Source organism: Centropristis striata, chromosome 12, assembly GCF_030273125.1.
Source record: "Centropristis striata isolate RG_2023a ecotype Rhode Island chromosome 12, C.striata_1.0, whole genome shotgun sequence".
In the NCBI taxonomy this organism is placed as follows: Eukaryota; Metazoa; Chordata; class Actinopteri; order Perciformes; family Serranidae; genus Centropristis; species Centropristis striata.
In genome coordinates, this window is record NC_081528.1 from 29,171,580 (window position 1) to 29,197,689 (window position 26,110).

Sequence of the window (26,110 nt, forward strand, 5' to 3'; positions counted from 1 at the left end):
GGAAGTGAAACTGTTTGTATTTCTAAAACTCCTCCTCCCTGCATGGGAAAAATGAAATCGTCACCGGCCATTAGTAGAGCCGCGGAAGGTGCTGTGAGGAGAAGGGCAGGAGCTTTCCCACAGCAATATTTCTTTGGACGGAAATATCTGGGCTGAGGATAAATGATCGTTTGGATCCAGTTATTTTGTTGTAACAACAATGTATATTCCACGACAAAGGGATTTCGTCTGGATTCACATTGTTGCGTTTCTTTGTCTTTGTGACCGGTCTGCTTCGCAGTTATCCTACTCGATTTCCGAGGAGGTGAACAAAGGCACCGTGGTGGGGAATATTGCAAAGGATTTGAACGTCAATGTCCAGGAACTAGAGACCAGAGATCTACGTGTTGTTTCGACTTATAGTAAGAAATATTTTGACGTGAATTTGCGGACCGGGAACCTCTTTGTTGATGAGAGGATAGACAGAGAGGAGCTTTGTCCGAATGTGGTAAAATGTTCGTTAAAGATACAAGCTGTTTTAAACAATCCAATGACCGCGCACCGCATAGAGGTTAATGTATTGGATATAAACGATAATTCACCTGATTTTATTGAAAAAACGTATTCTCTGAATATTTCCGAATCATCTTTAACTGGAGAACGGTATCTACTCCCGGTGGCAGAAGACGCAGACATAGGCAGCAACTCAGTGAAGAGCTACAAGCTGAGCCAAAATGAACATTTCTCTCTTGATGTGCAGAGCGGTGGAGAACACGGTGTGTCTGCCGAGTTAGTGTTGCAAAAAGCTTTAGACAGAGAGAAACAGTCGGTTATCACGCTTCTCTTGACGGCTATAGATGGAGGTAAACCCCCTAGATCTGGGTCATTACAAATACATGTTAATGTATTAGATGTCAATGATAATATACCAGTTTTTAGCAAATCGCTTTATAAAGTGCGTGTTCCTGAAAACACTGCACATGGAACTGTGGTAATAAAGTTAAATGCAACAGATTTAGACGAGGGCATGAACAGTAAGATCCTGTATTCACTGATCAAACGACGAAATACTGATCCGTCAAATATTTTCGATTTAAATCCAGAAACAGGTGAAATTACTGTGAAAGGTACATTAGATTATGAAGAGACGGCCGCTTATGAAGTTAGAGTACAAGCTATGGATCAAGGCATTTCTCCTCGTAGTGCACATGCTAAACTGCTGATAGAGATAATTGATGTGAACGACAATGCCCCTGAAATATCCGTGACGTCACTGATGACCCCAGTGAAAGAAGATGCAGAACTGGGGACAATAGTTGCTTTGGTTACAGTGAGTGATAAAGATGGAGGAAACAATGGTGTAACTAACTGTAAGGTAGTTGGTTCTGTTCCGTTTAAACTGAGGTCCAACTATAAAAATGACTATTCATTAGTAGTAGATGGACCACTGGACAGAGAAAACACTTCTCTTTACAATGTCACTATTACAGCCACAGATGAAGGAAGTCCACCTCTGTCCAGTAACAGGATCATTACTGTTCATGTTTCTGATGTCAATGATAACGCCCCTCGATTCACGGAGCCTGTGATTAATGTTTATTTGAAAGAAAATAGTCCCACAGGCTCTGTTATTTATACAATAAAGGCGTTTGATCCTGATGTGGATAGTAATTCAAGATTAACTTACACATTGTTGGACAGCAATCCAAAAAACATTCCCATTTCATCAATCTTAAATATAAACTCAGATACTGGAGATATAATCACCCTACAGTCTTTTAACTACGAGGAGCTAAAAACGTTTCAGTTTAAAGTTCAGGCCACAGACTCTGGTGTTCCTCCGCTCAGCAGCAACGTAACTGTGAACGTTTTAATTCTGGATGAAAATGACAACAACCCAACAATCCTCGCGCCCTATTCTGAGCACGGCTCCGTTAACAGTGAGAGCATCCCCTATTCTGCTGAAGCGGGATACTTTGTGGCAAAGATCAGGGCTGTAGACGCAGACTCTGGATACAATGCGCTGCTTTCTTATCACCTCTCTGAGCCCAAAGGAAACAACCTCTTCCGGATCGGAACCAGCACCGGAGAAATCAGGACTAAGAGGAGAATGAGTGACAATGACCTGAAAACTCACCCCTTGGTGGTCTTGGTTTCTGATAACGGAGAACCCTCCCTGTCAGCTACTGTGTCTATTGATGTGGTGGTGGTTGAAAGCACAGCTGACATCCAGACTCAGTTCAGACATGTGCCCATAAAGGAGGACAGCTTCTCTGATTTGAACCTGTATCTGCTGATCGCCATAGTGTCGGTGTCAGTCATCTTTCTGCTGAGCCTCATCAGTTTAATAGCTGTCAAATGCCACAGGACAGACGGCAGTTTCAGCAGGTACAGCGCCCCAATGATCACCACCCACCCTGACGGGAGCTGGTCTTACTCCAAGGCTACCCAGCAGTATGACGTGTGTTTCAGCTCAGACACACTGAAGAGTGACGTAGTGGTTTTCCCCGCACCGTTTCCGCCTGCAGATGCGGAGTTGATCAGTATTAACGGAGGAGACACTTTTACCAGAACTCAGACTTTACCCAACAAAGAAAAGGTAGGCCCTGTGTGCTGAATGCTTGAAAACGTACCGATGGTATCATAAAAATATATTTGCATTCCCTCATTGCAGGTCTCAATATTGACATTTTTTTTTATTAAAAAACGTACATACGTAAAACGGTATTCAGTTCGTGAAACAACAAAGTACTACCCCACATTAATTTCGCTTGTTTTCACAGAAACCAATATAAACTTTCACTACTTGCTGAAGATCTATTTAACATAACTTATTTCCTGTTCAACACACGTGCCACTTGTTCTCTGCCTAAACTGATCTGTGCCAAAATAACCAGCTTCAATTTTCAAGTTTTCAGCTCGTGTTTTATAGATGGACATCGAACTTGTTTATTCCAGGTATATACATAGAACTCTCCGTGGTGCTGAACTATGTTTTTGTGCCATTCTTGTTAAAAAAAAAGTATTTTGATAGAATTTATTTGGCAACTAAATGATTCAAGCTTGTCTTGTCGAATGGGTTCAACAGATTGCTGAGCTTGAAACCTCGTCGTTCTGCTGTGATCCAACATCCTCCTGATATTGAACGCAGTAAAAAAGGCGCTGTCCGTGGTGCCCAACTTCGTGTTACTAATATGCAAGTTCTGTAAAATCCTTCTGAATCAAAGTAGTTTATTTAATTTATGACTCAATATGGTACATAAAACTATTGTAATTACACTCTGATATTAAGTTAGAATTAATTTTGTCCCTTGGTATATTTCATGATTTGTCCTTTACAATAGCTGTCTGCCACGAAAATATTTAGCTTCTCCATCGATTCTAAGTTCTCACACTTTCCATTTTTTTAAATATTGTTTACATGAGCCTAAACCAGATATTGTTTGCAAGTCACGATATTTTGAATTATTGGACTCTGTTTTATGCTGGACTGTATTTCCTTGCCTATCATTCACCACATGATGTCGCATGAGACCATGGAAGTGAAACTGTTTGTATTTCTAAAACTCCTCCTCCCTGCATGGGAAAAATGAAATCGTCATCGGCCATTAGTAGAGCCGCGGAAGGTGCTGTGAGGAGAAGGGCAGGAGCTTTCCCACAGCAATATTTCTTTGGACGGAAATATCTGGACTGAGGATAAATGATCGTTTGGATCCAGTTATTTTGTTGTAACAACAATGTATATTCCACGACAAAGGGATTTCGTCTGGATTCACATTGTTGCGTTTCTTTGTCTTTGTGACCGGTCTGCTTCGCAGTTATCCTACTCGATTTCCGAGGAGGTGAACAAAGGCACCGTGGTGGGGAATATTGCAAAGGATTTGAACGTCAATGTCCAGGAACTAGAGACCAGAGATCTACGTGTTGTTTCGACTTATAGTAAGAAATATTTTGACGTGAATTTGCGGACCGGGAACCTCTTTGTTGATGAGAGGATAGACAGAGAGGAGCTTTGTCCGAATGTGGTAAAATGTTCGTTAAAGATACAAGCTGTTTTAAACAATCCCATGGCCGCACACCGCATAGAGGTTAATGTTTTAGATATAAACGATAATCCACCTGCTTTCATTGAAAAAAGGTATTCTCTGAATATTTCCGAATCATCTTTAACTGGAGAACGGTATCTTCTCCCAATAGCAGTGGACGCAGACATAGGCAGCAACTCAGTGAAGAGCTACAAGCTGAGCCAAAATGAACATTTCTCTCTTGATGTGCAGAGCGGTGGAGAACACGGTGTGTCTGCCGAGTTAGTGTTGCAAAAAGCTTTAGACAGAGAGAAACAGTCGGTGATCACGCTTATTTTGACCGCTGTAGATGGAGGTAAACCCCCTAGATCGGGCTCACTGCAAATAAAGGTTAATGTATTAGATGTCAATGATAATATCCCTACATTTAGCAAATCTCTATATAAGGCGCGTGTTCCTGAAAATACTGCACACGGAACAGTGGTGATTAAGTTAAATGCAACAGATTTAGACGAGGGCATGAACAGTAAGATCCTGTATTCACTGATCAAACGAGGGAATATTGATCTTACAAATATTTTCGATCTAAATCCAGAAACAGGTGAAATCACTGTGAAGGGCACACTAGATTATGAAGAGACGCCTGCTTATGAAGTTAGAGTACAAGCTATGGATCAAGGCCCCACTCCACGTAGTGCACATGCTAAACTGCTGATAGAGATAATTGATGTGAACGACAATGCCCCTGAAATATCTGTGACGTCACTGATGACGCCAGTAAAAGAAGATGCAGAACTGGGGACAATAGTTGCTTTGGTTACAGTGAGTGATAAAGATGGAGGAAACAATGGTGTAACTAACTGTAAGGTAGTTGGTTCTGTTCCGTTTAAACTGAAGTCCAACTATAAAAATGACTATTCATTAGTAGTAGATGGACCACTGGACAGAGAAAACACTTCTCTTTACAATGTCACTATTACAGCCACAGATGAGGGAAGTCCACCTCTGTCCAGTAACAGGATCATTACTGTTCATGTTTCTGATGTCAATGATAACGCCCCTCGATTCACGGAGCCTGTGATTAATGTTTATTTGAAAGAAAATAGTCCCACAGGCTCCGTTATTTATACAATAAAGGCATTTGATCCTGACTTGGACAGTAATGCTAAATTGACTTACAAATTGATAGACGGTTATCCAAAACATATTCCAATTTCATCAGTTGTCAACATCAACTCAGAGACAGGAGATATAATCAGCCTGCAGTCTTTTAACTATGAGGAGTTAAAAACGTTTCAGTTTAAAGTTCAGGGCACAGACTCTGGTGTTCCTCCGCTCAGCAGCAACGTGACTGTCAACGTTTTAATTCTGGATGAAAATGACAACAACCCAACAATCCTCGCGCCCTATTCTGAGCACGGCTCCGTTAACAGTGAGAGCATCCCCTATTCTGCTGAAGCGGGATACTTTGTGGCAAAGATCAGGGCTGTAGACGCAGACTCTGGATACAATGCGCTGCTTTCTTATCACCTCTCTGAGCCCAAAGGAAACAACCTCTTCCGGATCGGAACCAGCACCGGGGAAATCAGGACTAAGAGGAGAATGAGTGACAATGACTTGAAAACTCACCCCTTGGTGGTCTTGGTTTCTGATAACGGAGAACCCTCCCTGTCAGCTACTGTGTCTATTGATGTGGTGGTGGTTGAAAGCACAGCTGACATCCAGACTCAGTTCAGACATGTGCCCATAAAGGAGGACAGCTTCTCTGATTTGAACCTGTATCTGCTGATCGCCATAGTGTCGGTGTCAGTCATCTTTCTGCTGAGCCTCATCAGTTTAATAGCTGTCAAATGCCACAGGACAGACGGCAGTTTCAGCAGGTACAGCGCCCCAATGATCACCACCCACCCTGACGGGAGCTGGTCTTACTCCAAGGCTACTCAGCAGTATGACGTGTGTTTCAGCTCAGACACTCTGAAGAGTGACGTAGTGGTTTTCCCCGCACCGTTTCCGCCTGCAGATGCTGAACTGATCAGTATTAACGGAGGAGACACTTTTACCAGAACTCAGACTTTGCCTAACAAAGAGAAGGTGAGTTGGTTGCAGTGAAAAAACTCCTCTTTTCTTGCTTTCACATAAATGACTTGATAACATGACAGAAATTCAGAAATTGTCCATGAACAGTGTGTCATTCACTAAAACATTACATGAAAATATGTTTGCGTAAGCATTTGCATTCAGACATGACAGGCTGGTCTTAAGTTCAAAAACAGTTGACATATCCTGCAAGTAGGTGTATAGAGTGCTTTATGTGGTGCTGAAAACAAACATGTCTTATATGTCATCTTGGGCTTTCAATCTAAAAACTATTTTGTGAATTATGCTATCACTTGTTTTTTTCTATTACTTAGGCCGTCAGTTCTTTTATGCTTGAAATCAGTTGGTTCATAACTTGCTGAACTGTCTTTGGATAGGAGAACTTGACAATGATGTTTGTTATAAATTCATGTATACAGAAAATATCATTGATGCCTTTGAAATCATATGTTCTCAGTAATTTTAATTCATCTTTTCAATGTGTGACATTCTTTTCAGATTGTTTTGAAAGATCTTTCAGTAGTAATCTGTGACTATTTAGGTTGATCTTTATGCATTTGGTTGGAGCAAACTTTAAGTACTATTTTTGCCCACTTAAACCCTGAACTTATACAGTGCTTTACAAGTGTTGTCACTTGAAAAATACAGGGCGTAAAACTCAATTTTTAGGACTATTCTCATATCCAAGTTATACCGCGTGGGGTCGCTGATGACCACGTATTTTTTTGTGAGCTCGGTTTTCAGTCTCCACCTTCTCGTGTGAGACGTCAGCAGACTGCGAGTGCTTTGTGAGAGAAACACGAGTGGTGATGAGAAGGAGAGGACTGGCGTGGATCGGAATAAAAATGTTGACCGATCGAGTGGCGTTTTATGGATGAATATAATTTGTATCGCGTCACTTTCTTTGAAAGCAGCGATGGGCAGTGGAAGGAATAACGGAATACCTTGCTGGATTTTCCTCTTGTTTTTATCAGACTGGTCTGCTGCTCAGATATCCTACTCTGTTTCCGAGGAGGTGGACAAAGGGACGGTGGTAGGAAACCTCGCAAAGGATTTAAATGTAAACGTTCGAGACCTGCAAACGAGGAATCTAAATATCGTGTCTGGGTACAGTAAGAAATATTTCGAGGCGAATTTTAAAACGGGGGATCTGTACGTTAATGAGCGAATAGATCGCGAGGAGCTTTGTCCAAACACGATAAAATGCACACTTAACTTCGAGGCCATACTCAGTAATCCTATGGTACTCCACCGCATTGAGGTGGTAATTGTTGATGTAAATGACAACGCACCTGCATTCGTGGAGAAGTCATTTTCACTAAACATATCTGAATCATCACCTTCGGGTGAACACTTCTTGCTTCCCCTGGCTCTTGATGCTGATACGGGGAGCAATTCAGTAAAGACTTACAAGCTGAGTCAAAATGAATATTTCTCTCTCGATGTGCAGAGCGGTGGAGAACACAGTGCATCTGCTGAATTAGTGCTACTGAAAGCTTTAGATCGTGAAAAACAAGCTGTTATTAAACTATCGCTGACCGCTGTAGATGGAGGAAAGCCTCCTAAAACCGGAACCTTAAACATACATGTAAATGTTCTGGATGCCAACGATAACACACCGTCATTTAGTAAAACACTTTACAAGGCACGGGTAAATGAAAACGCGCAAGCTGGATCATTAGTGATTCAACTGAGTGCCACAGATTTAGACGAAGGGGAGAACGGGAGGCTCACTTATTCTTTCGTAAAGCGTGGGAACTTCAATCCTGCAGATGTATTTTTCATTAATGCAGAAACTGGAGAGATCACGGTAAGGGGGAATTTGGATTTCGAAGCACAGCCAGCATATGAAATTCATGTTCAAGCAACAGACCAAGGCTTTTCGCCTCGGAGAGCAAACGGAAAACTGCTGGTGGAGGTGGTTGACGTGAACGACAATGCCCCAGAAATTGTGGTGACGTCACTCATGAACCCAGTTAAGGAAGATGCTGAAATAGGAAGCGTTGTCGCTTTAGTAACAGTAACCGATAAAGATGGAGGAAAAAATGGCCAGGCTCGCTGTGCCCTTGTTGGTTCTGCACCTTTTAAACTCACTTCTAATTACAAAAATTATTACTCTTTAGTTGTAGATGGGCCTCTTGATAGAGAAGGATGTTCTTTTTACAATATCACGATTACGGCTGTTGATGAAGGCACCCCGCCTCTTTCCAGCACCAGCGTTATTACTGTTCAAGTTTCTGATGTCAATGATAACGCGCCTCGTTTCATTGAACCCGTGATTAATATTTATGTAAAAGAAAACAGTCCAGTGGGAGCTCGAATCTATACGATAACTGCAGTCGACCCTGATACAAATGACAACGCTAGAGTAACATACTCATTAGATGGTGATTCAAAAAGTATTCCAATAACATCGGTTGTAAACATCAACTCAGAGACTGGAGAAATAATCAGCCTGCAGTCTTTTAACTATGAGGAGTTAAAAACGTTTCAGTTTAAAGTTCAGGCCACAGACTCTGGTGTTCCTCCGCTCAGCAGCAATGTGACTGTCAACGTTTTAATTCTGGATGAAAATGACAACAACCCAACAATCCTCGCGCCCTATTCTGAGCACGGCTCCGTTAACAGTGAGAGCATCCCCTATTCTGCTGAAGCGGGATACTTTGTGGCAAAGATCAGGGCTGTAGACGCAGACTCTGGATACAATGCGCTGCTTTCTTATCACCTCTCTGAGCCCAAAGGAAACAACCTCTTCCGGATCGGAACCAGCACCGGAGAAATCAGGACTAAGAGGAGAATGAGTGACAATGACCTGAAAACTCACCCCTTGGTGGTCTTGGTTTCTGATAACGGAGAACCCTCCCTGTCAGCTACTGTGTCTATTGATGTGGTGGTGGTTGAAAGCACAGCTGACATCCAGACTCAGTTCAGACATGTGCCCATAAAGGAGGACAGCTTCTCTGATTTGAACCTGTATCTGCTGATCGCCATAGTGTCGGTGTCAGTCATCTTTCTGCTGAGCCTCATCAGTTTAATAGCTGTCAAATGCCACAGGACAGACGGCAGTTTCAGCAGGTACAGCGCCCCAATGATCACCACCCACCCTGACGGGAGCTGGTCTTACTCCAAGGCTACTCAGCAGTATGACGTGTGTTTCAGCTCAGACACACTGAAGAGTGACGTAGTGGTTTTCCCCGCACCGTTTCCGCCTGCAGATGCTGAACTGATCAGTATTAACGGGGGAGACACTTTTACCAGAACTCAGACTTTACCTAATAAAGAGAAGGTGAGTTGTGTGAAAAAAGTAGATTAGTTTCTGATGGTTGTGTTGTCTGAAACACAATTCATTTCATGTCTGAAAGACGTGTTATGAAATCTATTATTAAATATATGTGACAATTGTAATATCTGCCGACTTTTCGTTAAATATATGTTATACAGTATATGGTTGTAAATCCAACGTGATACGAACTAGTACCCTGGGGGATAAATCTCAATCGTCTGACTTGTTTTTCTGCTAGAAAACATTCGTTAATAAGGAACTGGATGTTCGAGATGTATTCACAATGTCCTTTGAAACTCTTTCAAAATAACAGGATTATAAGGATAAATGACGTTGCTAGTTGCAAGTTTATTAGCTGGTACACCATTGACCAGAAGGGACGCTGTCCATGGTGCTGAATCTGAATAGTGCTTTTGTGTGCAGGAAAAAAAAGCGACATCACTTTTATATTATTTTAACCTTTACATCAGACTATGTATCACTTCCTTAATATTTGTTTTGTCTTGATAACTAGCATTTAAAAATAATGCAAGCATCTAAAAATAATGGCACCAAAAGAACAGCTGGTGTCGCTGGAGACCACAATATTTATGTGGCTCCTTTTTCCCCAGACTCCTCCTCTCCGTACGAAGTATCAGTTGTCCACCGGTGCTTTGTCAGAAAATACACAAATGGTCACGAGACGGCGAGGGCTTCGTCTGTTATTCACTTGAAGCGTGGACATGTTTGAAAATGGTTATTTCTTTCATTCTGTAGCAGCGATGGGACGTGGAGGACTAACAGTCACGATATGGATACAAGTAATAGCTTTGCTTTGTTTGTGTGATGGGTCTACAGCGCAGCTGTCGTTCTCCGTTTCCGAGGAGGTTGACAAAGGAACGGTAGTGGGGAATCTCGCTAAGGATTTACAAATTAATGTCCACGAATTGGAAACACGGGATTTACGAGTTGTATCTGGGAATTCGAAGAGATATTTCGACGTGGATTTAAAGACCGGTGCTCTATATGTTTGCGATAGGATTGATCGTGAAGAGCTCTGTCCAAATACGGCGAAATGTTCCTTGAATATAGAAGCCATTCTGAGCAACCCGATGCAGCTGCATCGCATAGAGGTACAAATAATTGATATTAACGACAATGCACCATCTTTTCGTGAAAAGGAGAAGACTTTCAATATTTCGGAGTCCTCTTTTACCGGGGAGAGATATCTCCTCCCAATGGCAAATGACGCAGACACAGGCAGTAACTCGGTAAAGAGCTACAAGCTGAGTCCAAATGAATATTTCTCATTAGACGTACAGAGTGGCGGACAGCACAGTGAGAATGCTGAGCTGGTGTTACAAAAATCTTTAGACAGAGAGAAACAGTCTGTTATCCGCCTTACTTTAACTGCTCTGGACGGAGGAAAGCCTGCTCGGTCAGGGACATTAAAACTAGTGGTACATGTTATGGATACAAACGATAATGCTCCAGTATTTAGCCAACCTCTGTATAAGGCTCTGGTCACAGAAAATGCTCCATTTCAGACACCCATACTGACTGTAACTGCTACAGATTTAGATGAAGGAATAAATGGTGAGATTGTGTATTCATTTATTGAGAGGGGAAATATAAATCCTGAAACTTTATTCTCAATAAACCCAGACACAGGGGAAATAACTGTAAGGGGAAATGTAGACTATGAAGAGAATGCAGCATATGATATTCGTGTACAGGCAAGAGATAAAGGTACACCCTCTCGAAGTGTGCATGGTAAAGTGTTAGTGGAAGTTATTGATGTTAATGACAATATACCTGAAATAATCATAACTTCTCTTATGAGCCCAGTTAAAGAGGATGCTGAGGTGGGTACAGTTGTTGCTTTGGTGACTGTCACTGATAAAGACGGGGGTAATAATGGCCTCACCAGTGCTAAAATTCTTGGGTTGGTGCCTTTTAAACTCAAACTAAACTACAAAAATTATTATTCATTAACGGTTGATGGAGCCCTAGACAGAGAGAATGTTTCTCAGTATAATGTTACCATCACAGCCACTGATGAAGGCACTCCGCCCCTCTCAAGCACCAGTGTGATTCCTGTTCACATTTCTGATGTAAATGACAACGGCCCATTATTCTCAGAGTCAGTGATTAATGTATATGTGAATGAGAATAGTGCAGTGGGAGCTACTATATTTACTATAACAGCAGTTGATCCTGATATAGAAGCAAATGCAAAAGTAACATATTCATTATTAGATGGGATTTCAAAATCTATTCCACTAAATTCTGTTGTAAACATCAACTCAGAGACCGGAGATATAGTCAGCCTACAGTCTTTTAACTATGAGGAGTTAAAAACGTTTCAGTTTAAAGTTCAGGCCACAGACTCTGGTGTTCCTCCGCTCAGCAGCAACGTGACTGTCAACGTTTTAATTCTGGATGAAAATGACAACAACCCAACAATCCTCGCGCCCTATTCTGAGCACGGCTCCGTTAACAGTGAGAGCATCCCCTATTCTGCTGAAGCAGGATACTTTGTGGCAAAGATCAGGGCTGTAGACGCAGACTCTGGATACAATGCGCTGCTTTCTTATCACCTCTCTGAGCCCAAAGGAAACAACCTCTTCCGGATCGGAACCAGCACCGGAGAAATCAGGACTAAGAGGAGAATGAGTGACAATGACCTGAAAACTCACCCCTTGGTGGTCTTGGTTTCTGATAACGGAGAACCCTCCCTGTCAGCTACTGTGTCTATTGATGTGGTGGTGGTTGAAAGCACAGCTGACATCCAGACTCAGTTCAGACATGTGCCCATAAAGGAGGACAGCTTCTCTGACTTGAACCTGTATCTGCTGATCGCCATAGTGTCGGTGTCAGTCATCTTTCTGCTGAGCCTCATCAGTTTAATAGCTGTCAAATGCCACAGGACAGACGGCAGTTTCAGCAGGTACAGCGCCCCAATGATCACCACCCACCCTGACGGGAGCTGGTCTTACTCCAAGTCTACTCAGCAGTATGACGTGTGTTTCAGCTCAGACACTCTGAAGAGTGACGTAGTGGTTTTCCCCGCACCGTTTCCACCTGTAGACGGGGAGCTGATCAGTATTAACGGGGGAGACACTTTTACCAGAACTCAGACTTTACCTAATAAAGAGAAGGTAAGCATGGCAGCACATGAAACACCAGACACTCAAAGTAGCTGACCAAGGACCACAATGAACATAGGTCTTCAATGTCCTTGTGTTGTTCTTGATATTTGTTTACTTGTGTCTGATCTAATATACCTATTCTCATTGCACCAAGATTTCTGATCTGTTCCATTATTGTAAGGGTAACATGTTTGAAACTGCCACAGTCTTTGTTTCCTCTCTGTTACCTGGTAAAATTACCTTTGTACTTGTTTGCATCATGCAACACTATGAGACATTCCAGCACATTTTTTTTTATATTTAGTTTTTTTGCTCAGTCTTTTTTTAAATGGGTCTATTAAGGCCACCCACTCTTGCTAGCATGCAAAGTGAAAAATTGTGTTGATTTTTATTTGAGTCTAAGACGCTTAAGATGTAATTGCTTTGATTACATTTTTTAAGCTTTTCTTATCTCTGACCAGAAGATGTCGCTATCAGCTCGCAGAGTTTAAACTCTTTTTGTCTGTGCAACGCTCCTCCCTTTTCGTTTGAGAGAGAGCGTTGTAATGCTTTGTTCGTCGTAGCAGTAAAGCCCATCCTCGCTAAGGGGCTCCTGTCTGGATATATCAGTACTGAGCAATGTTACCACTGGAGTGTCTTTTCTTAAGGTTACTTGTTTAGCGGGCTATGGGCAGAATGCAACAAGGGAATATTTCACGGCATTGGCTTTATTTTTTGTTCCACGTATCTCACATATGGAGTCTCGCAGCAGCACAGATTGTGTATTCTGTTACGGAGGAATCGAGCCCAGGCACCACTGTGGGGAATTTGGCGAAGGACTTACATCTAGATGTACAAGAATTGGAAAATCGGGGTTTTCAGATTTCAGGACCTAATACGAGGTATTTCGAAGCAAATGTAAAGACTGGGATACTTGTGGTGAAAGACAGGATAGACCGAGAGGAGCTCTGCTCTCGTAATGTGAAGTGTTCTCTGGAAGTGGAAGCCATTGTGAACTCTCCGCTGAATCTCTATCGCTTTGAGGTTAAAATTTTGGATATAAACGACAATGCACCCTCTTTTCGGATACCGGGAATTTTTTTGAACGTGTCGGAGTCAGCTTTTCCTGGTGAAAGATTTACACTGGCAAAAGCCTTCGATGCAGATGTCGGCAGTTATTCGGTTAAGAGCTACAAACTGAGTCAAAATGAACATTTCACCCTGGATGTGCAGAATGGTGGAGAGCCTAGTATGTCTGCTGAAATGGTGCTGCAGAAAGCCCTAGATCGTGAAAAACAGTCAATTGTCAAACTAACACTGACAGCCGTAGATGGAGGAAAACCTCCCAAATCAGGCACGTTACATATCACCGTTAATGTCCAAGATGTAAATGACAATATTCCAATTTTTGACAAGCCGCTGTACAAAGCCACCGTGGTTGAAAATACACCGCGCGGTGCGACAGTACTTTCCGTGCATGCTCAGGATTTAGATGAGGGTCTTAACGGAGAAATACTATATTCCTTTATTAATCACGATAGTGATAATGATGTTGACATATTTGCCATTAATCCAATAACGGGGGAGATTACGGTAAAGGGTGAATTGGATCACGAAAAAAACAACGCAGTTGAAATCAGAGTCCAAGCGAAAGACAAGGGACAAAGAGCATCTCACTGTAAAGTACTCGTTGAAATCACAGACATTAATGATAATCCACCAGAAATATCAGTAACATCTTTAGCCAATGTAGTGAGGGAAGACGCACCCCTAGACACGATGGTAGGACTTATAACAGTAAGAGATATTGACTCAGATAAAAATGGCATTGTTCAGGTTAGAATACTTGATTCGGTGCCGTTTAAAATCAAGAACACGTATAAAAATCATTATTCTTTGGTCGTAGACGGAACTCTTGACAGAGAACGAGCTTCTCAGTATGATGTAACAATAACAGCGACTGACGAAGGGGATCCGCCTCTTTCCAGTACAAGCGTTATTACAGTGCACGTGTCAGATGTCAATGATAACGCACCTCGTTTTAAAGAGCCTGTAATAAACATTTTCGTCAAAGAGAACAGTCCCGTGGGCGCTGTTATCTATACCATGACTGCAGATGATCAGGATGTAGATGAAAATGCAAAAGTTACGTTTTCAGTCATTAATAATAAAAACAACATAATAGGGTCAGTTGTAAACGTCAACTCAGAGACAGGAGATATAGTCAGCCTGCAGTCTTTTAACTATGAGGAGTTAAAAACGTTTCAGTTTAAAGTTCAGGCCACAGACTCTGGTGTTCCTCCGCTCAGCAGCAACGTGACTGTCAACGTTTTAATTCTGGATGAAAATGACAACAACCCAACAATCCTCGCGCCCTATTCTGAGCACGGCTCCGTTAACAGTGAGAGCATCCCCTATTCTGCTGAAGCGGGATACTTTGTGGCAAAGATCAGGGCTGTAGACGCAGACTCTGGATACAATGCGCTGCTTTCTTATCACCTCTCTGAGCCCAAAGGAAACAACCTCTTCCGGATCGGAACCAGCACCGGAGAAATCAGGACTAAGAGGAGAATGAGTGACAATGACCTGAAAACTCACCCCTTGGTGGTCTTGGTTTCTGATAACGGAGAACCCTCCCTGTCAGCTACTGTGTCTATTGATGTGGTGGTGGTTGAAAGCACAGCTGACATCCAGACTCAGTTCAGACATGTGCCCATAAAGGAGGACAGCTTCTCTGATTTGAACCTGTATCTGCTGATCGCCATAGTGTCGGTGTCAGTCATCTTTCTGCTGAGCCTCATTAGTTTAATAGCTGTCAAATGCCACAGGACAGACGGCAGTTTCAGCAGGTACAGCGCCCCAATGATCACCACCCACCCTGACGGGAGCTGGTCTTACTCCAAGGCTACTCAGCAGTATGACGTGTGTTTCAGCTCAGACACTCTGAAGAGTGACGTAGTGGTTTTCCCCGCACCGTTTCCGCCTGCAGATGCTGAATTGATCAGTATTAACGGGGGAGATACTTTTACCAGAACTCAGACTTTACCTAATAAAGAGAAGGTAAGCTGTAATACTCCCCAACGACAAGATAGACTACACGTTTTATAATTAATCTTTACGCTGTCCAGTCCAATATCTGAATGACTAGCTCTGTTGGACTGCAGAAGACGTCTTTTCTAATATTTGTTTCAGTAGCCTACTCTTTCTTGCTTCTCTGTCTGCCTTTGACATTAGCGCTATCCATGGTACTGAAATCGCTGGGGCCTGCTAGCGTCTTTGTCCTAACAGATTGCTTATCCCACAGAGCACTGCACTGAACCACTACTAGCATATATAAACATATTGACATGTTATATCAACAACTCATAAAGTAAAATATAACTTAAAATACAGAATGAAACCACAAGTTGTGAGTAACGCCGGGTAAAGCAACGGTCTAGTATAACTGCCAGTTAAAGTATAGGTTAAATAAATGACGACTAGCAACTAAGACCTCAACCTCAGAATTAACTTGGATATTTGCAAAACGAGAACAACTTGAAGCATTGATGTGTGATATATCTCTGAAGTGGTAAGACTGTGGCCTCAATGCACAGCATCTTGAGACCTAATTACTCTTTGTCGGCTGAGTGTCAGCACTTTGATGACTGTAAATCATCGATTACAAAGAAGCACTCGATGTTGTTTTTGATAGCAGCCTCCAAACGTTTGACTTATGGTGGTTGTGTGCCATGCGAAGAAAGCGGTGCATTTTGTAAAAAGAAAAAAAAAAAGAAAAAAAAGAAAGAAAAACAGGATATCCAAAACACAAAAAAACATGATGAATAATGGCGTATAGCGCTGTCATACAATGCGAATGATGTATCGGCCATCAGCATCAGAGTAATTCACCAAAAATGTAGCTATTTTGAGGAGGAGTTCTCACCGTCCGCAGGCTTGTTAGATGGGCCCGGAGAAGCTGAAGCTTGGTCCCTCGGAGAACAGCAGCTGCCGTTAGCCAGTTAACTGGAAGTTACTGCAGTTATATGACGACCCAGTCACTGCGAAAAACAACGGTAAACGGTATTGATGTATAAACCTGTTCACAGTTTGAAACGGTAAATAATAAAACACCCCAGTTCATTTTCTGTTGCAGTGTATGTGAATGACAACAGGTGAACCAAACCGTTGCCTAGCAATGCATCTCCACTGTAACTGATTACAACGCACAGCAACGTCTCAAACCACTCATGTATCACAAACTTTACCGGTTTGTTCCAAATACTCAAAGTGTCTCTCCAACATTGCTAACTTACCGTATTCAATTTCCGGGTTGGCTCCAAGTGTCCTTGGGAAAGATACTGAACCCCAAATGACTGAATGACAGTGAAAGAATTCCCAATGGTGGCAGGTGGCACCGTTGTAGGACAGCCACCCGTATGAATGTGTGCGTGAATGGGTGAATGAGCGCAGTCTGTAGTGTAAAGCACTTTGGATAAAAGCGCTAAATAAGTGCAGTTTATTTACCAAAGCACCTAAACTCGGTAACTTTAAGCTAATTCAAGAAGTAGCTTCGGCGATAGCTAGCAAAGCAGAAAACGTTCAGAGCAGACTTAACGTCCATTTCAAGTTTTCAACGGTAGATGGATGATGGAAGATGAATGCTGTGTACTAACAGTGGTTTCAACGTCATATCCCGGGAAGTTAGGAGTGCTGAATGATAATGTCGACCTATAAACTTACCTAACGGAGGCCAGTTACAAACCTAAAGTCGCCAGAAAACTTCTTCGAAACGGAAAACTTCTTAGCAACCGGTCAGGCGAAATAAGCCGATCCCACGCTCGTGAATGTCATAGGAAAGTGTCAGGTCCCAGTGCCGCCAAAAGTTTCCCGGCAAGTCAACAAGCCATAAGTATTCAAAGTGACATATCTTCTTCTTCTTCGCTCCGTCGCTGCTGCTCAGCAGCAACTGCGCTCAGTGCTGCCACGAAGGTGCAATGAAGTATTGCAATCATACTGATAGGAGCTAATGTTGGCTGTATGCTACAAGTGAGGGCAATTTGGATTTCTAATGGGAACTTTTTTCGATAATGAAAACAAAAGCCGAAGTTCATCTGTGTAAGTCTTGATTTTGTTACTTAATAAGCGCCTTATCGACTTTCTATCTAGCGTTTAGGTCACCTGTGATTAACATTTGGCAAACATGGCTTCCTTCATGTGAACGAGCTAATGGCTTGCAAGGTTGGAAAAACAGAAGTAAACAAAGCCAGCTTTTTGTTGACCTGTGGTGACCCAGTTTTTTTCAGCAAGCATCCTCAACCAGAGCCTGGTGTGGACATGTTTTATTGGTGGGGGGTTTCTCTGATATTACGCAGATAATAATATATGGCAGCTATTTATCTTGGATGGGACCTTGTTTGAATTTGCTTTAGTGTAGATGCTTAGCCCTAAGGCTGGTTGCTGCTGTCTGTTCTACACGTTTGTCCTAGTTCTGCACTCAAATTGTAGGTTATCAGATGGACTTTCACACAAATTAACCTGTGGCCTAACTCTCAATGACTAAAGTACAAACAGCTTTATTTTGAGCGTCATCAGTCTTTTAAAACCAATTTATCTAATAGATATGAAGGCAGTGCAAATCTCTTGACCTATTTAAAAATAATAATAATTCCTGGACCATATTGCGCTCTCTCTCTCTCTCTCTCTCTCTCTCTCTCTCTCTCTCTCTCTCTCTCTCTCTCTCTCTGTGCGTGTGTCTGTTTCTGTCTCTGTCTGTCTGTCTCTACAGTGAGCAGATTGAATATTTGTTTCAGTTTTGCTGTCAGAGGCCCTACACATCCACACTGGTGTTTTCTTCAGTTATTCTGGCTCATTATTTCTCAGCTGAGGTTGAAGATGGGAGGAATTATGCTGGAAATAATGTGAGGTCACCAAACTTGGAGCACATATCAGCCTTTTTGTAGAATATATTTTAACTCGTCATTAAAGGAAAAGCACAAGTGTTACTGAAAACATTAACTCTGGTATGTTTATGTGTCTCTGTAAACTATGACAGTGAGCCAGCAGGCAAAATATCAGGAACCTGAACCCAAAGCAGCAAAATTGAATCCAGTTTACATGTGTGCTTCTCCTACTTTCTAATGTCTAAATGTCATCTGTAGAGAAGGCTTATAACTAAGAACACAATGTTATTCATCCCACCTCACTGTGTAGAAAAGCAATATGACAGAGATGTCCATTAAGCGCAATTTGTACAAGCCCACAGTGAGTTGAGAAGTGGCCTGGTCTAGCAAAACAAGTGAAAACACCACTGCGGGTGGATAATGGATATGGAGGGCCTTTTATTCCTTTCAGCCTTCTGTAATCTGGAATAATAATCGTCTTGCCTGGTGTTGATATTGCTGACTCATATTTTAAACTCTTGTAATTCAGTGTGTTTCTCCTGAGGAATATCTATCTTCTCTGGAGTCACACTTTATCCATTGTCATTAGAGCTTTTAATTATCTACTGTTTGTACTCCTAATATCTCTGCATGGGGTGAACTACTACGTATTACTACTTCTTTGTTATTGAGGTCATTAGATTTTAATCCACCTGTAATAGTGATATAGTCTTATGTTTTCAGGTTATTACATCATGCTACTTGTCTTAATATTATAACTTTTGGGAAATGCATATCAAGACCACAGTGTATTGTTAAACACATTGGTGGCTGAAGTACTCAGATCTTTTACTTAAATAAAAGTACCAATACTACAGTGTAAAAATAATTTTTAAAAGTCCTGTATTTAAAGTCTTATTTCATTAAAAGTACAATAGTTTTAGCATCTAAATACACATACGTACCGAAAGTAAAAGTAATCTTTGTGCAGATTGGCCAGTTTCACAATGATATACAATATATTCTATTATTTGATTCAAGCCATCTTTTTACTTTAAATATAAAATAATAGTGAGCCTAGGAAATTATTTGTGTCCCTGTTACTTTTTTTTTTGCTTTTCTTTGTAATGCAACTGCTTGAAACATATTTATTTACCTATTTATTGTAAATTTTAAAAAAAACATGTATCCTGAAAATTCAGTTTTGTGCAATTAGACCCACCACTATATATATATATATATATATATATATATATATATATATATATATATTCTACTTGTAGTTTAGTATTTTTTTTTCTCTTTTTACTTTTTCTTGCTCCATTTCCCCATTTCTATTGCTCTACAATATCAAGACAGAAAGGCTACATGATGTTTCATTTCAGGCCGATTGCTTTTTCTCTTCCTCTTCCTCCTCCATGCTGCCAGATCTCTTTCCCCTCCCCCTCTCCTTCACTAGCACTCCCGAGAAGGGGAGCAGCTGAGAGAACTAACAGGGAATTAACGTCCATCTCTGCAGACATGTGTGTCATCAGTCTTAGAGCGCTGTAAACACGATCTAATATATTTTCATTACCATCCCTAATGTGTGTACAGAATATGGAGGCAACCCTGATCCGCTCCAACCAAGTAGTGGGCTAGAGGCACCTTGTGTATTCAGTTTAGATTAAATTTGTCAGTGGTTAAATGCAGATTTGTATGTTTATGCATGTGGCATCATATGTTTTGAATGTTGTTAAAATTGCTCCCAGCTGGATTGTGTTCAGATATTTCCAGAGAAGCTCACAGTAGCCTACATTGTGTTGTGGTGGGTTTATGATGCTTTGAGTCACTCAGACGATGTGACCTCATTTCAGGGAGTGGTCCAGCACAAACAAGCATGGCCTGATCTGTCAAAACTCAGTTCGTTTGGTTGCTTCAGTGTGAAGGAGACTGAACCAGGGCTTTCTGTGCTTTCAGACAGACTTTACACATTGCAGGCGATGCTTATGGGCTATCTGAAGCTCTTAAGTGGGTCAGCGTGTGATTTAAAAACGGCAGTGTGCTGCATGCGCAATCTGAATGAACCTGTGTGCTTGGTATTTGCCTCGCTCGCTCTCCGATGCATTCATTGCAATATGTACAAGCTCTCCATACTGTGAATGCTGAAACAATGCCTAGAGCTGTCTCTGCGTAAAAGTGGTTCAGTATGTGTTCTGTATGCTGCAGCTCTCTGTGAATGTGAGTGAGGAAGAGAGGGGGGAGGGGCAGGTAATTTTCCGCTTCTCGTTGCAGCAGCAGCAGCAGCAGCAGGGAGCTTCAGTACCGATCGAGGTATCAGCTCTGCTCGGCTCAGCTCTCCCTCCTTCTTTGCTCTGCGGTTGGGCGGGGCCGACAACACCTAGTGTCAATCACAGACAAACCGGCTGGGAGGGGCAAAGGGCCGGGATGGATGAGGAGGAGAGGCTTTTATCCATGCAACCATCAGAACATCGTGTGTCGATGTGTTGTGTTACAGGATTTTTTTTCATGCAGCAGATAACTGCCAGCCGTGGGTGTTTTATAGAACCACGATTTAAGCGAGATATACACATTGAAGAGCTATTGAGAGAGCTATAGCTTTCTAGCAGTACGAATAAGATGATGACTTGGGGTTTAGAGTGTGTGTCCCATAAAAGCTTCTAACTCTGCCTCCCATGGTGCTGCATTAAATTATTGATTCCACACCACATTATCCTGGTTGAGGCATACAGCTAAGTGGTTCACAGCTCATAGATTGCAGCCCTACTGTAGAAGCATTCACATTTTGGTGGAGTACACAGATGGGTTCGACAGATGGACCAAAAGCATGACGTATTACTGTCCTTACCTCGCCAATTTTAGTACAAGGTGACACAGCAGCAGAGTGTTTCCCAGAAAATATATTCTTCTTTATTCATTTCCCTATCTGTCTGTCTGTCACACACGTCTTATGTACCACTTCCTGTTTTTCTCCTCTACAAGGGTGTGTCCTTTGTGTGAGTGAGGTTAGCGCTGCTATCTTTGGTTACCATGGAGACTGTTCTTTCTGAGCCGTAATGAAATGATGAACTAGTCTGTTTCCAGGGAGCTACCAGTATGTACCCGCCCCCACCGAGACAGTCAGTCCCAGCATGTGCTGTATAGATGCAAGCAGGAAGGAAACAGGGTGGACACAATAGGGAGCAGGAGAGATGGAGAGAGAAAGACAAAGACGAGCAGCATCTTCAGCAGAAATGCCAAGTCAGACGTGGGGTAAAGGAAATGTGCATGCGAGGGAGACATGTGTGAGATTAGAGAATCTGTTCTAAAAAAGGGAGAGGGTTTTAGAGAAAGTCACAAATACAGCGGCAAAGTCTCAAGCCTTGAGCATGAGATAGTGAGAAAACTGGAGCTTCTGAGGATGAGATGGACAAAAACACATTAAGTACATGCCCTGCAGCTGAGTGAGAACATCACAGGCTTACAATTGGTCACAGATAAAAGGAAGAACTTATCGCCACCCCTCCCTTCTCCCCCACTTCCAGCAACCCGTCCTCCATCCGTGCTCCCTCTTAGTGGCATCGGGATGTTGTTGCAGTCATTAGATTAGCTTTGTCATGCTCAGAACCACGGGTTCCTCTCCCATCCGGCAAGTATACAAAGCCAGGGCATCCTAAGAGGGAAGTATCCAAAGCCTGCCTGCATTTTCTGATAGCTTTGTTCAGTGCCACAACAAGAATCTGCTTGATTTATGCACAGGCTGAACCAGGACAACCAAGGAACTGTTTAACCCTTTCAGGGCCCCAGAGGGAGGGATTTGTGCTGCTTTTAGTTCTCTCATGCCCTTTATTTTTGAAAGCAAGGTACACAAGGGATAAGCACAAACAAACATACCCAGAGAATGCCTCCTCCACCCGCTTTACTGTGTCCACCTGAGTAAAAGGATTTTAGCTACCGTGGGACTTTTGTTTTGAAGATTTATAAATGGAGAAAGTTTTTGTGCATGTAGAAAAGTATGTTGAGAAGAACGTATGGCAGCACAGCTTTGTCATAATGTTATAAAAAACATTAACCAAAAAAAAAAAACCTTCACCAGTCTATTTTTGCTTATTCGATTTACCAGTGTGTATTTTTAGTTTGGTGTTTCAGAGTTTTTCGACATATTTCTCATTTCATTTGAAAGAGTGATCCTAATACAGTGAGTGAAAACAACAGCTGAGTGGATTGTTCTTTATCTTTGATGGTATGGTTGCCCCCTCTTTGTCAGTTAGTTGACTAATATTTCTTTAGTCGATCAGGGCTTTTATGTTTTTATGTTTTTTCATGCTGAATGACTTATTTTCAAGAAACTTATTAGCATATCTCTGTTAAACAAAAGATGTAAAGTTGTGCTTTTGTGTGACTATTTGTGGAGAAACTCAGTTTTAAAGACCTGTAATCGAAATAATCTAATCCATTAGTTGACAAAACAGTGTGAGTGTTAGACTAAGAATGCATTTACTCTACAAAATCCCTGTTATGTTGTTTATTTCCTTTTTATGGTAAGGCAGTCTGAGTTCAGATAGCTTTGTCTTATGTACCCTTTTTATTTGTGTGTGATGCATATCAATGTGTTACATTTATAGTTTTGTTTTGATAAATACATGTATGACTTGTACCGATTACAGGCTATAGATCCAACAATCAGGATGCTCTATACTGCTCTTTCTCATCTCACCCCTGGAGGGTGCCTTGTCTTATATCATGCTTTTTTCATTGCGGTCACTGTATTGAAAATGAGAGAGAAAATGACTGCCACTGCAGTCTGACGTCTGTGCCCTCTCTCTCTCTCTCTCTCTCTCTCTCTCTCTCTCTCTCTCTCTCTCTCTCTCTCTCTCTCTCTCTCTCTCTCTCTCTCTCATTCTGTCTCTCTTTCTCTTGCTCTCTTCTTACACACACACACACACACACGGCAGGGATTATGTTTTAGTGCTTTGGCTTAATGAGAAAGCCTGTGTGGATGGGCAGTGGGGTGATGATCACGTGTCCAACCCTTGTACTACCGATTTATTCCAACAGAGGGACCAATTTCACTGTCTCTCCCACCTCTGCTCCCTCTTGCTCAGTCTGCCTGTCCCACCCATACAGTAGGATTCAATTTGCAGTGCTGTTGCCATTGGCTTCTCCTTTTTTTGACTGAGGCATAACTCCAAATATAAAGTGATTGTGAGAATTTTACTGAATACTTTTTTGTTTTATTTTGGTATTATATATATTTTACATTTTGGTTTCAGAAGTAATAACTATATGATAAATAAATGCAATAATAATTTGTTTGGTGAAACAGCTCTTAATGATGCTGTTTCTGTTTTCTCTACAAAAAGCCTTTTTTTTGCAGTCAGTTTCTTCTATTCTGGACATCTTTTTTTATTTAGCTAAATCTAAAAGAACATTTCCTGACACCACAGACGTTGTTACCCACCTACACAACAGCCTGCAGACATTTTCCCTATTTTTCACCTTCTATTTGTACTAGCAGGAAGAAAAAGGAGAATAGTATTTGTGGCCTTCATGTTCTACCAGTACCAACGTCATCCATAATACAATGACTGCTGTACTATTTTGCAATGTGACACTAAACCAAAGCTTCATGACATTTTTAGTAACATGGGTTTAAAAAAACGTTTTTTACATTAGGCCAGCAGTTTCTGATAGTGGATGTAAGTAATAATCTTATCCCTCTATCTGTATGCTTTAAAATTAGATGGATGACTTTCATCTGTGAACCAGACCATTCATTCAGACAAAATATTTTGTCCTTAGATAGCAGTCCCATCTTTACACAGGCTGGGAGTGTGCGTGTGTGTGAGCGTGCATGTGAGCGTGCATGCCTCCAGGCACAAATGCCCTTTAAGTTTGCATGACTGCCTCTGTTTATATATGTGTTGACTGAGGGAGTGATGTAAGGAGTCCCGCTTCATGATAGCCCTGCCGTGACCCGTTTCTCTGTGGATCTCTGCTGTCATCTGACTCACTAAAATGGGGAGATTCCAGATAACAGACTCTGAGGGGAAGTAATATGAATGGCTTTTAGAGTGGGCGCTTACAGTATTAATGAGGTTGAGTCTTAGTGAAGAGAATGTTATTAATATGGTGGCCATCTTGCATAATTGATGCAATGGGGAATGTTATTATTCTGGCAGAGAGAATGAACAAAGAGGAATCCTCAATTTTTAAATCTCTCACCCCCATATCTGTGACAGGCCGAGGTGTGTAAAGCCACTGCTATTTCTCAACCACTGTTTTGTGTTTGTTAGAATGAGCTCTTGTGTTTGCACTTAAGACCCCAGTATGCCCCTCAGCCAGTCCGCAGCTGGGACAGCGGATGTCTGACAGAGGCGCAGCTGGAGACTCTCCAGAGTAGAGAGATAGGCGAGAGACGACTGGGGAAAGTAAGGGCTGTGAGGGGTTGGAGGGGGAGGGTGGGGGAGAGGGATACAATGTCAAGGTCATGTCAATGAATTGATGAGGAGAGGGTAATAAAGTTCTGTTTTTAAGACAAGATAAACATAAACACCCAAATAACCAATTAGCTGTTTGAAAGCTGTGTTTGTTGATGCGTAACCGGCATCTGTCTGCAGGCTGTATAATAGTGATAGCTCTATCTGCAGAACCCTTGAGTGAAAAATGAAATAATCCACAGCTCAGCGGCGTGCAATTAACGCGGAAACAGATGTATTTGAAACAGGTATGAGAGAGCTGTATCATATCCAACACAATGGAAAAGTAGAAGGAGGGGAAAGGAGGAGAATGAGAGAGATGGGTGCAGAGGTCAGCTGTAAACCCAGCTCTCTGTTTGTTGCTGACGAGATAAACGTCGTTTGTTTTTCATTTTTGTGTCACTGCTAAACACGGAGGACCACATGTCCCACCGGGAAAATCTGTTAAATGTCACGATTGGCGGGCAGAGCTTGCATGTCAGAGACCGCTGAAAGGCTCCGGTTGAAAGAAACACAGTTATCACCGCTGCTCAGTGAGATCTAATGCAGAGAGGGGAGTAAATGCCAAACATAGTTACGATGAAAAGTGTTGCTGATTACACTGATATATACTGACAAATACAACATGCACTTAGGTGCCTGATATAGAAACGAACAATACATTTGGTCCTTTACAAACGCACCGTTTGTGGAAGGGATTTTTTATTTATGTAGCTAATAATTTGTCTTCCTTCAACGGACATTTGGCTGCTTCTCCAACTCCCCATCTCGCCACCTCCTCCTCGTCGCCTTGGAGTGTGAAGAGTCACTCTGTATCTACCACCCATCCACTAGCAGCATCCCAGTGAGTCACTGTCTTCTCCCCGTCTCCCGGGATGCCAAGCGCTGTCATCGCCGTGGGCAGACCGGGCGTGGGTGAGAGTGACCGCAAGAGAGAAAAAAGATTATGTGGGCGGTCAGCTTGGCCCAGTGGCCCAAGTGAATCGATAAGGCTCAGGGTCTCATAAGGCCACTTCTTCGCAACACATAAGTTGGCCGTGGATCTTATCAGAACACTGACATTATTGTATCTGAATGTTTAAATTAGACCGTTCCTCAGTCTAATTTGTATGACTATTCTTGGTGGCTCTTCGTCGCTCAAAGTCCCTCTGTCGTGTTTGCTGCATTGGGGGTTAGGTCTCATCCAGTTAAGTTGAATCCAATTCAAATGTGAATTTAATTTAGAGAACATGGGTTCTGAGGCCGGAGTAATAAGAGGACAGCCAGAGCAGGGTGATTTGGTTGTTACCGTCGCCAC

At 42.1% G+C, this 26,110-nt stretch overlaps 1 protein-coding gene across 17 annotated transcripts in view; it reads left to right on the forward strand.

Annotated features, from left to right (window-relative positions):
- The window catches only part of LOC131981495 (protocadherin alpha-C2-like), a 131,910-nt gene that overhangs the window by 81,861 nt on the left and 23,939 nt on the right, over positions 1 to 26,110 (forward strand). Inside the window, exon 1 of one of the 17 annotated variants that reach the window (XM_059345794.1) lies at positions 81 to 2,578. The exons of 12 other annotated variants lie outside the window; for them this stretch is intronic. In XM_059345794.1, coding sequence (XP_059201777.1) covers positions 200 to 2,578 — 2,379 coding nt within the window. In that variant the 5' untranslated portion in view covers positions 81 to 199. 4 more of the 17 variants (XM_059345795.1, XM_059345790.1, XM_059345789.1 and 1 more) reach the window with 4 other exon arrangements.